Source organism: Rhincodon typus, chromosome 7, assembly GCF_021869965.1.
Source record: "Rhincodon typus isolate 14 chromosome 7, sRhiTyp1.1, whole genome shotgun sequence".
Classification (NCBI taxonomy): Eukaryota; Metazoa; Chordata; class Chondrichthyes; order Orectolobiformes; family Rhincodontidae; genus Rhincodon; species Rhincodon typus.
The window spans coordinates 73,986,533-74,001,097 of NC_063338.1; the positions used below are offsets into that span (position 1 = coordinate 73,986,533).

General features: G+C 37.9%; 1 protein-coding gene across 1 annotated transcript in view; it reads left to right on the plus strand.

The window, feature by feature from the left end:
• The window catches only part of LOC109915955 (rho GTPase-activating protein 15), a 580,076-nt gene that overhangs the window by 405,564 nt on the left and 159,947 nt on the right, over positions 1 to 14,565 (plus strand). Inside the window, exon 10 of the mRNA XM_048599243.1 lies at positions 12,121 to 12,243. Coding sequence (XP_048455200.1) covers positions 12,121 to 12,243 — 123 coding nt within the window. The remainder of the gene's footprint in view (positions 1 to 12,120; positions 12,244 to 14,565) is intronic.

The following is a 14,565-nucleotide window of genomic DNA, read 5'->3' on the forward strand; positions in this document are numbered from 1 at the left end:
AGTATTATGTCTTATATCTCAGTTCCATTTGATCTGTTTATTTGTCATTAGTAAATACACAAACAAAAGAACAAACAAAGAGAAGTACAGCACAGGATCAGGCCCTTCAGCCCTCCAAGCCTGCGCCAATCATCATGCCATGTCTTAACTGAAAAAAAAAGCCGTCTGCCCTTACTCGGTCCATATCCCTCTATTCCCTCCCTATTCATGTAAGCATCCAGATGCCTCTTAAATGTCATTGCCTGCTTCCACCACCTCCTCTGACAGGGCAATCCAGGCACCTACGACTCTCTGCATGAAAAACTTTCTTCGCACATCTCCTTTAAACTTTTGCCCTCTCACCTTGAACCTGCGCCCCCTTGTAATTGAAACTTTAACCCTGGGAAAAAGCGTCTGACTATCCACCCTATCTATGCCTCTCAGAATTTTGTAGGCCTCTATCAGGTCTCCTCTCAGTCGCCGTCTTTCCAGCGAAAACAAGCCTAGTCTTTTTAACCTTTCCTCATAACTAATGCTCTCAAGAACGGGGCACATCCTGGTGAACCTTCTTTGCATTCTCTCCAAAGCTTCCACTTCCTCCTGGTAATGTGGCGACCAAAACGGCACACAATACTCCAAATGCAGCATAACAAGGGTATGGCTGCCAAATGTTTTGTCGACTCTTGTACTCCACACCTCGGCTGATGAAGGCAAGCATGCTATTTGCTTTCTTAATCACCTTGCCCACTGTGTTGCCACATTTTAAGGAAACTGTACAGCTGCATGCCCAGATCCGTCGGAATGTTAATGTTCCTAAGGGTTCTGCCATTAACAGTATAATTCACACCTAACACAGAACAAAAACAAAGTCGCTGGAAAAGCTCAGCAGGTCTGGCAGCATCTGTGAATGAAGAAACAGAGTTAACGTTTCGGGTCTGGTAACCCTTCCTCAGAACTGGACCTGAAACGTTAACTCTGTTTCTTACTTCAGAGATGCTGCCAGACCTGCTGAGCTTTTCCAGCAACTTTGTTTTTGTTCTTGATTTACAGCATCCACAGTTCTTTCGGTTTTTAATTCACACCTAAATTTGATTTCTAAAACACATCACCTCTCATTTGTCTGAATTAAACTCCATCGGCCTTTTCTGTGCTCAAGTCACCAATCTATCTGTATGCTGTTTTATCCTTTCACAGTCGTCAGCATTATCAGCAACTCCACCAATCTTCGTGTTATCTGCAAACTTACTGATCAGATCACCCACATTTTCCTTCAGATCATTTATATATACTACAAACAACAGAGGACCTAAGACTGATCCCTGTGCAACACCACTAATTACTGGGTTCAGTTCTGAAAAACATGCTTCCACCATGACCCTTTGTCTTTTATGATCAAGCCAGTTTTGTATTCATTTAGCCAGCCCACCAGAATCCCATGTGTTTTTAGTTTTTGTACCAATCTGCCACGTGGGACTTTATCAAATGCCTTTCTGAAGTCCATATAAACTACATCCACATTTCTTCCCTCGTCAATTATCTTTGCCACCTCTTCAAAAAATTCGATCAGCTGGTGAGACATGATCTTCCCTGTACGAAACCAGGCTGCCTGTCACTAACTAGTCCATTTTCTTCCAAATGTGCATAAATTTAGAGTAATTTTAACCTAACTCAGCAGACTATTGTTTCCAAACCCATCAGCTTCCCAATCTATGGTTTAACTCATTTATGCTTATTTGATTGTAAACGCACCTCAATGTTAGAAAGTTGCAGGTTCAAGCCCCAGTATTACAGATTTGACACATTAGCACTGAACTGCAGAAACTTTGCACTTATGGAGGTTCTGTCTTTTAAATGAGACATTGAACTGAGGGCTCATCTGCAGTCAAAGTTGGACATAAGCATACTAGAGTACATTTTGCCAACAAGTACTTTCCGCCACATTTATCTACAAACAGCATCCTTATCTGGACATCTGTATCATTGCTGCTGTGATCCTGAATAAGATGGTGGCATTGACAAGGTAGGCAGCATTTGGTCTCCTGTCCACTCCAGACCATCTACTTCCTTTCTTCTTCCTTACACTTTGCATCTTCTTTCTTTCTTCTTCCATTTTTCATCTTCCTGTCGGAGAAGGTGACATCTTGGGGGAGGGCGGCAGGAGCAGGACTCTTGACAAGATGATGACAATGTCCTGGCCTGGCAGAGAAGCCAGGGAATCCTGGTTGCAGTAGGCCCAGAGTGAGGACTCTGATGTTGGTGAGGCAGCGGTGGTAGTGTGGTACGCCTGGAGCAGGGACTCCTGGCATTATTGAGCTGGCAGCAGAGCAGGGATTCCTGGTTATCGATGAGGTGGTGATGGCAGCTCCTGGCTGTGGTAGGCCCTGAGCTGGGGATTCCTCGCTATCAGCGAGGTAGAGACGGCAGCAGAACTGGAGACTCCTGTTTGCGAGCGAGTGTGGGTTCATCACGGGACCCGGCATTGGCGGCAGTGTCAGCGAGGTGGGCCCAGAGGTGAAGAGATGGTGCCTGAAGTTTGGCGACTCCTACTTTGGTGAGTCCAGTGCAGGTGGCAGCGAGGCAGTGAAGGAGGGGTGGCAGCACAGGTGCCAGTGGTGACTTGGATCAGAGCTCAGGATCCATGGCGGAGGTAGCAGAATGAAGATAGACTCTCTTTCAATTATAACTTTTTATTCTTTTTATTCTTAAATATTCAAAATGGTGGTGGATTGTGACAGCATTGAAGCTTTTGTGTTTTACTGCATTAGTCACTGTAAAATACAAGAGACAATAAATTCTTCAATTCAGTACTGTCATGCACAATTTGTTTGCCACATTTCATCACATTTACAATGGTAACTGCACACTTAAAAAAAAGCATTTTATTGGCTGCAAAATATTTAGAATATCCTGAAGTTGGGAAAGATGCTTTACCATTACAAATTTTTACTTCTTTAATTCTTCCATTTTGGGGATAGTTAAGAGAACATATCTTAAAGGTACTTCACATCATTGTAGAGTTTCATGAACTTGAAATGCTCAATACTATCAAAACCTGTTGACGTATAAAACACAGATTTTTGCTGTTCTGCAACGGATATTTTCTTTCAAACCAATTGCTCAAACAAAATTTTAGCTTAAATTCATAACTGTGCCATTAGATCCTGGTCATAGGAACAAAATAATTAAATGACAAAGTAAACAAAGTTTAATTAATTACAAATTTCACAGTCAAAATAATAAACTTTCTATTTAATTATTGGTGTTAATAAATAAGTAATAAATTGCATGGATGACAAATATTGCCATTTTGGTACACATGCGGGGTGAATTTTAGCTATTGCAACATTTGCAGTGTTTTACCAAAGCTGAACTTTTTCACTGGCTACAAATAATGTGCTCTGAAAAAGGCAGATATTCAAGGGATATCCTCTTGTTCAGTGACATTTTTGAATAATCGTGGAAGAGTCTAGACAGATTACACAAATAAACAGAGATAATGTTGCTTTCAGTTTGATTAATCTCCTTTCAGTCTACTGTGCAGAAAGGTAGCATGATTGGCATTTGGTAGTTTATTTCAAGTGCTCATCCGGAAATTTAGCATGTACAGATGTTTTCATCAGAAGCTGTTATCACTTGGTACAACATTACAAAATTCAGATATCATTTTCCTCTGACCTCCTAACTTTAAATAATGTGATTTATCGAAGAGAGAATGGACTTTCTCATATCTGTTATCTACACAGTAGGAACATGAACAAAGCCAGTTATGAACCAGAAGTTTAACCACCCCTTCAGTTTATCCTATAAGTTTCTGTTAGATTTATTTTTTTCTGGGAAAACTGTGAATGCAATAGAGCCTTTCAATAATACATTCTTTGGGAAATATTCATCTCCACCTTGTTTATATGACAGTAAGCATGTTTCTTGCTTGTACAAATAAAATTATATATTACTTATTTTTTCATCTGGCTTTAATTCTTCTTTAAAAAAAAAGTATAGTCTTGAGAAGCAGCAGAAAATGTTAAATGACGGAAAGTAGATTATCTTTGCTGTGCTGCAGTAGAAAGTTCAGCATTGCCTTTGTCATAAATTATTGTGCAGTCTATGAAAATCCTTTGGACTTTGCTCAAACAGGCTTGCAATAGCATTAGTAACTGTGTCTGCATCAAATGTGGAGGATTTTGTTCTCTTTAACTGAGGTATGTGAAGTGTTCTTACCTTTTACCAAGCTCAGTCATTACAACATTTAGTCAGCTTGCCTTGTCAACGCAGACAAACTCTTCAGATTAATAGATTTTGTCATACTCATGAAGACCAGCAATCAATAGCACTTTCCTGTGACATCCACTGTCAATAGAACTTGTACCCATTACTGAGGATGGTTAATAGATACTTCTTCAAACTCCTTTTTGTTGCTCATAATACATTGGAAGTAATTGCTTAGGAAATTGTGTAAATGAACAATCATAATTTTTTTTTTCCTTTAGCTGATGATATGTTGGATCATTTTGATTGCCCTGTTATTTATATTGTGATAACATGATTGTTGTTTTAAGTGCATCACGAACTAATTGCAATCCAATTATTTAATCAGCTTTCATTGGTTCTGAACAGAAATAATTATCGGTGTGCGTACCTATTTTGGATGTTTCTGTCCAATGTTGCATGACTCGAAAAATAAACTAATAAATGCAAGATTATAACAAAAACATTACATTTAATACTAGTACATATAATTCAAATAGTTATAATATCCTCCCACATAGGACAACAAAGTATCAGAATTATTATTTGTTCTACAGAACTTGAATATTACTGAAAAGAGCAACATGTTGTGAAAATTTCACATTGTACTTATGAGATCAAATATACAAATACCATACATTTTAATAAATCATTACAGTTCCAGACAGGATACCCCTAACTATTAAGCTCCCAGGTGAGAGAGAATGAATTTCCTCCCCCTTTTTTTTATTCACTTACTCCCTCAGCTGATTGCAATTAGGTTAGTTTTAATAAGATCCCTTCTCTGGATACCTTTTTCTGAGACAAAATGAACACATCCTTTAAAATGGAGCCTATTGAGTCAGACTTTGTTGAATTACTGAAAAGCATAAGTTTATTAACTCATCTAAAGAAATACTAACAGAACATGAATTCACATAGATTAGAAATAAGAGCCAAAAGATAAAAGTTATTTTTAAAAAAACAGCAAAAAATAAAATATCTGAATTGTACATGAAGAACAAATAAGAAGTTGTTGTGACCATTTTTAGCATACACCAGTAACATTGATATTGAGAGTTGAACCAACAATATTTTGAATTTTTTGATTTTGTAGTTTGATTGAATTTCATATGTCCTGGTTTTAACTGATTTGGAGCATTCAGAATGGGAAATAATTTCTTTCTTTACCTGTGGTGCCAGGGCACTTACCAGCTATTCTTAACTTGTGATTTCTGCAGTAGAAAAGATACACTTCACTCCATAGCAGCCTAATAAACACACAGACTAGTGATAAATCTCCCTTTTAAACACATTCCTGGAAGGGGAAACCATATTTTAAAAAGTCTGCAAATGGTGACTCTCACTCTCACTCTCTCTGTCTCTCTAGTTAAGTTCATTACTATATTTACGTGTTACATTCCAGCAATCTTACACAATTTTTTTGACAGCCGCCACTGAAATTACACCTGCAGTTATTTTGTAGGTGTAGCAGTCCCCTTTTAAAATCACGTTTTGGAGTTAAAATCCCCTTCATAATTCAGATTTCTGACGCATCAATGTAAATCTCTTGACATCCTAGAGCTATGTCTCTGTCATGTCTATCGGATAATACACATTTAACTAAGTAAATACTATCAATTTGTTTATTTCACTAAGATTACTACACAATTCAGATACAGAACCTTGAGTTTTGTGTTTTCATGTCTGTAACATTTAGTCTTAACTGTTCATATATTCTTACATTTTATTCTGTCTTTCCCTTTTCCTGTGCTACCATTCCATGACCCTCATTTTCCACATTACTATGTTCCTGCCTTACCTTCCTTTTACTCTTTGATGGATCACGTCTTTCCACAGTTGATCTGATGCAGGCAATGTCCCTGATGGTGCCAAACTTCTTTACCAGAGATAGAGCTGCACTTAACCAGGAGTGTAAGGAGTATTCCATTTCATTCCTGACTTGTGCTTTTTAGACGGTGGGCAGACACTGGGGAGCTGGGAAGTAAATTAGTCACTTTGCCTGACTTGCTTTTGCAACTGTAATATTTTTATAGATCGTCCAGTTCAGTTTCAGGTCAATATTTAGCTCCATGATGTTGATAGTGGGAGTTTCAGTGATGGCAATGCCCTGACTGTCAAGGGCCAAAGGGTGAGATTCTCTCTTGTTGGAGATGTTCGTTGCCTGGTAGTTCTGTGAAATGAATGTTAATTGCCACATGTCAGCCCAAGCCTGGATGTTGGCCTGGTCTTCCTACATTTGGACATGGACTTCTTCAGTATCTAATTCAACTATTTGCTGTGTTGGGATTTGAACGTGGGGCCCCAGAGTATTACCAGTATTTCTGTTTTACTTATTCAGTGATAATACCACTTTACACCCTCATGTCCCCAAAGTGAGTCACTGTATGAGCTTGACTGATTATCTTGAATTGGTTGTTAATATGGCTGGCGGCACACTTGTGATTGTTCAGTAAGTATTGCTTAATAATAATAATTGACAATCACTTGGGTCAAGTATGATTGTCCTCCACAAGGGCATCTATTTGTTGGTCTTCAGATACTTAATAACATCTAACAATAGACATTTTGTTTTGGGTTTTGCAAGTGCTGTTGGATTGAGTGAGGTCTGGAGGAATATCTTGTTTTTTCAAACAGCCAATCATTGCAACATACAATCAACATATCTGACATTGCATTTAACACTGTAATTCACTCACAACATTATTCAATTGTATGGCAGTCACAGTGTCCATTTGGACTAACAGCAGCATTCTGTTTAATTAAAAAAAACACCACTCATGCACTGCCGTAAAGTAGCAGCATGAAATGGTTTGTTTGACCTCGACGACAGTCATGTGACATGATATCAGTTTGTGTCTACAATGCACGCTGGCTCGTAATCAATTTTTGGTATTTATTGTGGGCCATTCTTGTGCTGTTAGAAGTATAATTCTTCTACTGTTAGAAAGTAAGGCTGATTGTCAATGCCGCAATAGTCATTTGAATTTGAATATGCATATAAGTAGAAGGGCTCCAGATAGTCTGACCGCAGTTGTTTTTTCCAAGAGGTTTTTATTAAACTTCATACATTTTATAATGGTAGGATAATAAAGTTGCATTTTGTCTCAAATTATATTAATATGTCATGTTTAAGTTCTCATACAACTGTCCTATCTTCGGCGTCAAATCAGGCCTAAATAGATGTTTTGAGTTCAGTCAGGTACAAAAAAATGATATTTAACTGGGCAAAATCTTCCTTCTCCCTTATTGGCCCACCTCATAAAAAAAAAATCTGTCAAAATGTCACTGCAGTGTCTGAAGAATAGTCCAGTATATGCACTCAAACAAAGTCAGGATGACCAGAAAAGCTTCATGCAGCATCTTTCTGGACCCACCTCCCTTGTCTTTAGGGTAAAGGAGGAGATTCATTTACACAGGAGGAGGGTTTCCAAGTGGAGGAAAATGAGCAGGAGGCCTCTATTGCCTTAGGAATGATATAAGTTTTAACCAATAATTTTACATATGGCTACCAGACCACATGCATAGCACCATATTTCTGAAAGATGTTTTCACTATGATCATATGGTATAAGAACAACATGCGATCATTTGGAGTCCAGAAGCTAGCTGCCACTTTCATCTCTATGAAACAAGAAATTAAATCAGTACAGCAAAAGTAGCAAGATTCCAATTTTGAAAGTATTCATCCATTTGACAGCAGTGTTTACAAAGCCACTTATCATTTCAAATATTTCACAAGGTGTGGCCAGTCCATATTCTTCAGAATTTTATTTTTGTGTGTGGAGTAATTCAGAGAAAATTACTGGCAAAACAATTTTTGACAGAACCACAGAATATTTTTAATGAACCACACCTTGATGGTAAAACCTTCCTTCCTGAAAGAAGCTGTAATATGTGATACTTGCAAATGAATCAAAAGGAGACTGAAAGAGAGTTAAATCTGGTATTAAAAGAAGGTGGTAAAAAAATTACAAGATTACATAATTTTTGTAATTGACACGCAACTTTAAAAATTAATTAATAATTCAAAATTGTACTGCTCCCATTCTTAAAGGAAGATTGTGTCACATTATTCATAGATTTCAAATGAGCAGTTTCCACATTTAATACATAAACATAACGGTCTTTGGTGTTCATTGTTTTTGAAACTTCTCCTTCAATTGAGGCTTACGAAAAGCAACAACACAATGATAACAAATCAGATGTCGAAGCTACTTGTGAACATATCAAACTTCTAATTCTAAACTGCACTTTTTAAAAGAGGACTGCACATCATGAAAAGATGGTAGTGGATATAAATTAAGTGACTACCTGGCAGATTCCTTTGTTGTCCCAAGGAGTGTTCCATCTGTACTGAGTCAGGTAAGCCTCAAACAGAAAGACTAAAAGGAAAGAGGTCATGAGTGCCTTGCAGCAGGAAACCATCTCCTGCAGACAACTTTGTTTTCTTTTAACCAGGCATAAACAAAACTGGGTGTTAAAAAATTATTGCAAACCTCGTTTTGAGTATCTTGGTGGTCTGATGTAGTAGGGGATGGTCATTGCTTGAGATCACAAGGGAATGGGATGTTTTTTAAATGAACTTTGTTGCGATCAACTGAGGAGAGCAAGGAATAAAGAAGGGGAACTGGTTCAACTGTCCTCACCTGTGAGTTTGACAATTTTAGGTATAGAAACATGGAAACAAAGAAAATAAGAACAGGAGTGGGCCATTTGGCCCTTTGAACCTGTCCCATTATTCAGTTTGATCAAGGCTGATCATCCAAAATCGTAACCTGTTCCCATTTTCTCCTCATACTCTTTGATCCTTTTAATCCTAAAAACCGTATCTAACTCATTCTCGAAAACATTCAATATTTTAGCTTCCACCACTTTTTGTGGCAAAGAATTCCACACGCTCACTATTGTCTGAGCGAAAATGTTTCTCCCCTTCTCAGTCCTAAATGGATTCCTCAGACTGTGACCCTTGGTTCTGGTCTCCACAGTCATCAGGAACATCATTTCTGCAATTACCCTGTCAAGTCCTCTCGAATTTAATAGGTTTCTATGAGATCCTCCCCTCATTCTACAAAACTCCAGCGAACATAATCCTATCCAATCCAATCTCTCTTAATATATCAGTCTTTCCATCCCAGGAATCAATCTGGTAAACTCCATTGCACTTCCCTCACAATCAAGACATCCTTCATCAGATAAGGAGACCAAAACTGCACACAATACTCCAAGGCCCTGTACAATTGCAGCAAGACATCCCTGACCCTGTACTTGAATCCTCTCACTGTGAAGGTCAATATGCCATTTGCTTCTTCACCACGTATTACATCCGATCTGAAACTGTAAGAAATTGTGAACCTCACCCAGGAACTGGTTGCAACACAAGTTATTTGAGTTTCTTGCTATAATTTATTTAGAAATTCACACCATTGCAATCAACTATTCGAGTTACCTGTGATTCTTAGCTATGCTTAATCACAAAAATAAAAATTTGAGGGCAAGTCAAGCTATGAAATCATGCACTTTGATACAGTTTTGAGTTTGAACCAGCCAAAATATCTTTTAAATGATTGTGTGAAAATGTTGGTAATCCTTATCTATCTCAGCGATTTGATGTCACATTAAATTGAGTATTGAAACTCTTACTTTGATGACAAAATATCTTTTGGACAATTGTAATTAAATAAGGGCACAGTATGTGAGAATGTTGGTTATCCTTGTCTATCTTAGCTATTTGATATCACATTAAATTGTGCATTAAAACTCTTACTCTGAGTGACATTAGGGGAATACCTGCTTAACCAGATATAATTTAATTAGATTTGAAGGTAACCACTAAAGAATGAATAAAGAGTTGCATTTCAAAATTGAGATGCAGTCGAGAGGCACATTAAGCACTGTAAATAACAAGAGGAAATTATAAAAAAGACAGACATTGTGTTAGTAGACAAAAATGGAGCAAATAGAGCTCACTGTGGTGAAGTGTTGGGTTTGAAGAAAGACACTTGGGGTATTTTTAAAATAATGAGAAACTAGGAATCAAGGAAAAGCAAATGAAATGTCCATGTATGCATATCACTTAAGAGCTAGTGGAAACAGACAAAGACCAATCAACACACAATATTGGAAAGTTGTCCTTTATCTAAGGGAACTAGAAGATGAAGCTAAGGACATTATGCTTCAGTTATATACAGCCTTGGATAGTGTGTTCAGTTCTGATTATTGCCTCTCTGGAAGGATCTATTTAGAAGGTACAGAATAGATTCACCAAGTGGGTAGTGATGTAAAAGAAGTAATTTTGATTCCATTGATATAAATTTTGGTTTTATTTTCTCGAATATAGAAGTTTAAGAGTCATCTAAATAACGTGCTAAAATGGATAATCAGATTTAATAGCATAGATTAGGAGAAATTATTTTGTTTGGGGAATCCAGAACAAGAGGCATACTCTCAAAATAAAACCCAAGCCAGTTAGGAGTGAAATCAAAATGTACTTCTTCACTAAAGAGTAATAAAGTTGCCACTCTCACTTAAAAGTGGAAGAGACTGGACTACATGAATCATTCACAAGTGAAATCAATGGTTTTTGATTGGAAAGTGTAGCAAGTGATGTAGAGCAAAAATAGGTAAATGGGTTTGAGGTACAGATCAACTTTGACATAACTAAATGGAGAAATGAGAAAAAGGGACTGAATGACCTATTCCTGTTCAATTACCAATCAATGTGATAGCTATTTTACATCACTAGATGTCACTACTTCACAGCTACCATAACATAAGTAAATAATGTAAGATGGAAACAATTTTCCATTTGTGATTTAAAACAGACATTTACTCTCTTGACCACATTACTTTTAATTCTATGAGTGACAAATGTGGCAAGGACTAGCCTGCATTGTCTTCTCTTTCTGAACTCATTGAAGCTGTTAGTTTACAGGTAACCTTCTTGTTGCTATAACACATTGTGGTTTTCATTCAGCTGAGGTCAAGTCATTGTTTATCTAAAATTTTATCTTCAGTTTTAAAGACGCTGGATTCTGATGCAATACCCAAGCTGCGTTGAAATTTTTCTCATTTTTTTTTAATGGCTAAGGCGTTAATTGTAGTTTAAACAAGCCAAGAAAAATAAGATATCATCTGTTTTTAAAAAGCATAACTTGAATTGCATTGCACAATATTAGTACATGGATACAGAACAGCTTAAGGCAGTACCTTTGTGCTTAAAGATGGACTTACCAGGCTATGTTAATATCACTAATAATTTCAAAAGCTTTACATCTGGAATGGAATCTAGTTTAAAACCAGACATTTCGCTTTACAACGCATTCTGTAAAATTGTTGATGACACCATGAACAACTCTACGAATTTAAGGGTGACACAAGCAAGGCTAAATTCACTTAATTTCCCATTAAAGTTAGATTTTCAATTGGTCATAACACCCTTACTTTGGGAGGAAATGCAATACAACCAATGTGTCAGCTCTTGACTGCTGGAAAATAGATGTGTGGGAGCCTTGACTGTGGTCAAATGGCTTGCTGATGTCCAGCATTTGTGGTGACCCATAAAGAAGTTTCTGTCAGGTTTCTGAAGTGAGTTAAACTGGAAGAGTCATTTCTTCCAGAAAAAGGAAAACTTTGAGGATGAGAAATGAACTACAGTCTATGTATTTGTTGAAGGTGAATCACGAGGATCAAGTTTCCTCAGTGTCTACTACCATTTTGGATATTTTTATTGTAGAAACCAATCTTTGGAAATTTGAGTTATTTTATCTCACATGAGAAATTCCAGATAACATGAAAACATTTGTTTTTTTTTCTTTATAAAGCAATAATTTGTAAAGCTACTTTTCCTAGAAGTTTCTTCAATTATATGACATCTGTTTGCTTCCTTAATCCCCAGTACTACGACTGAACCATAGCTCATCAGACACCTCTGAGAAGAAAAGAGTTAAGAGCAGACTAAAAAAATTCATATCAAGGCGACCTTCACTGAAAACGTTACAAGAGAAAGGACTTATTAAAGGTAATGTGTTTGATTCTTACGTGCAATAGCCCTTCATTAAAATACACTGATGCACTATAACCTTTAATATTACATGCATTGTTTATGCATCGTGAGTGCTTCATTAATGGGTAAGCCCTAGACAACTTATGTAAAAAAAACTTTTATGACATTTGTCTTATGGACACAACACAATTGCCTTTGTGTTTCTGGTGCTGTTTCCATTTGTGGCAGTGTGTCACTACCACTAAAGGAAGGGAAGGAGACTAACTTAATGCAATATCCAGACATTGCCACATTGATTTTATTCCTTTGAAGACAGCATGTCTGTTGTGACCATCACACCATACTTCACTTTTGGGGGATGGTTGTAAATGAATGCCGCAATGTGCTTGACTTTTATTCTTACAATTTTGGGACTCAAGTTGAAATTCCGTATGACCCAGGAACATTTAGTTTCTAACATAGTTAACCCATATGGCCATGAATCTGAAGCGTAAAGTGGCTCCTGATTTTGTATTAATTGCCACAAAATTAGCTATATGAACGATGTTTAAACTGGTAGATGACAGTGTCAATAAAGCATATTGTTTTGTTCTGGATGATGTTCACATTCTGAGTGATTTTGCAGCTCCACACATCCAGGAAGGTGGAAGGTGGAAGGTGTTTTACAACATTCCAAATGTACCTTATAGGTGATGGAAAGGTTTTGGGGAATACAAACCTGATCCACTCACTACAGAATGGCTAACATCTGAATTGTTCTAATAGCCAGAGTATTTATTGATTTGAATGGATACCATTGCTTTCAAGCTTATTCTGCTGTGGCTGTATACATAGATCATGCCACTCATGTAGACTTAAGCCTACATTTTTGTCTATTCATGGATTCTATCCATCATAGGTTAATTTGAGCTTTGGGTTCCTGTCCTACACTATTTGAGGCTGTTCTATTCTGACCTTATCTGAGAATAACTTTCCCTCACTCTCAAATGAATCTTATAATCACTTTGTTAACATTCTAATATTTATTATACTGTTCATAGCTCCTCTAGTCCAGAATTTCCATTCTTCTCTTTTTCAAGTCCCGTTCACGTCATTGCTGATGTCAATGTAGTATCATTATTCAGATCATCATCATTAACATTAATATTATTAACATATTAATTTCTCATAATAATACTATCTTTGATCAATAGTGCCTTCCAGGCTGTTGATGTAGGGAACGCAGCGACGTAATGCCATTGAATGTGCATCCAAAAATAGTGAAGTCTGCAGCTAGGGTAGAGGCAGCCTACCCTAACCCATAGACTTCAGAGGTTTGGTCAGAAGCAAGTGCCCCCTCCTTGGCTTGAACTTCTACTGACAGAGTAAATGTGGAATGCCTGGCATGCCTGAGAGGAGAGTTCTGGGGTATTTGTATATGGTGCCATCTCTGGCTGACTGCCTCATGGCAGTGCCCTGTGAGGAAGGGTCGCCTGGAGTGAGATCAGTATCCCTCATCTGCCCATTAACTTGCCGTTATTGCTGAGCACCAAGGTTAGAGTGATAGAGTGCTGGCCTGTGCCTGTAAGGTGCAGACTGTAAGACCTGCCTCTCTATCGCAGCTGTTCATAGTCTCTTTCATGCCAGAAGCAGCATGGTGCATACAGCATTGGAGCAATTCTGCAGCATTTGTGTCGGGTCGTCCGGCACCCCTGACTAACTGGCCTGTTGCTCCTGTGTCTGCTTCTACACTTATATAAAGTGTCAATTTGATGACACCAAGGGGTCGTATCCTGCCTGGGACTGAGCAAGTGCTCAGTTTCCTGCAGTCCTCCAATTAGCAGCGATCTGGAGAGTTTCTCTCTCAGCCAGCTGCAGAGATACAGCAATGACATCTCCAGCAAGTGCTTTCGGTTCTAACCTGGCCAAAATACCCACCGAGATCTCAGCTTCTGAGTTGCTAGAGGGTGCAGGAGGCAGCCTTGCTGGTGCTTCCTCTGACGCATCCGCACTCTCTTTCTAAGAGCTAGGGGAAGGTGTATCTTACAAGGTGGCCCTCTTGACCATGGCCACTGTGGACACCCCTTTGGTGCTTGCAGGAGATAGTGTGGAGAATATTGGACCAAGAGGTAGAAGATGTGGCATGTTAACGTGAAATGCACAGTGGCTGAAATAGGAGCATGCCACAACAATGAGTAATGCATTGCAAATAATTGCTAGGACATGGAGATTTCCATATCTCCACAGGAGTATTCCCAGTCTTCACTAGCAAATGCTTTTGTTGTCGGTGCAAATCGTATCATTAAAAAAATGAGATATTTTTTTTTTTTTTTTTTTTTTTTTTTTTTTTTTTTTTTT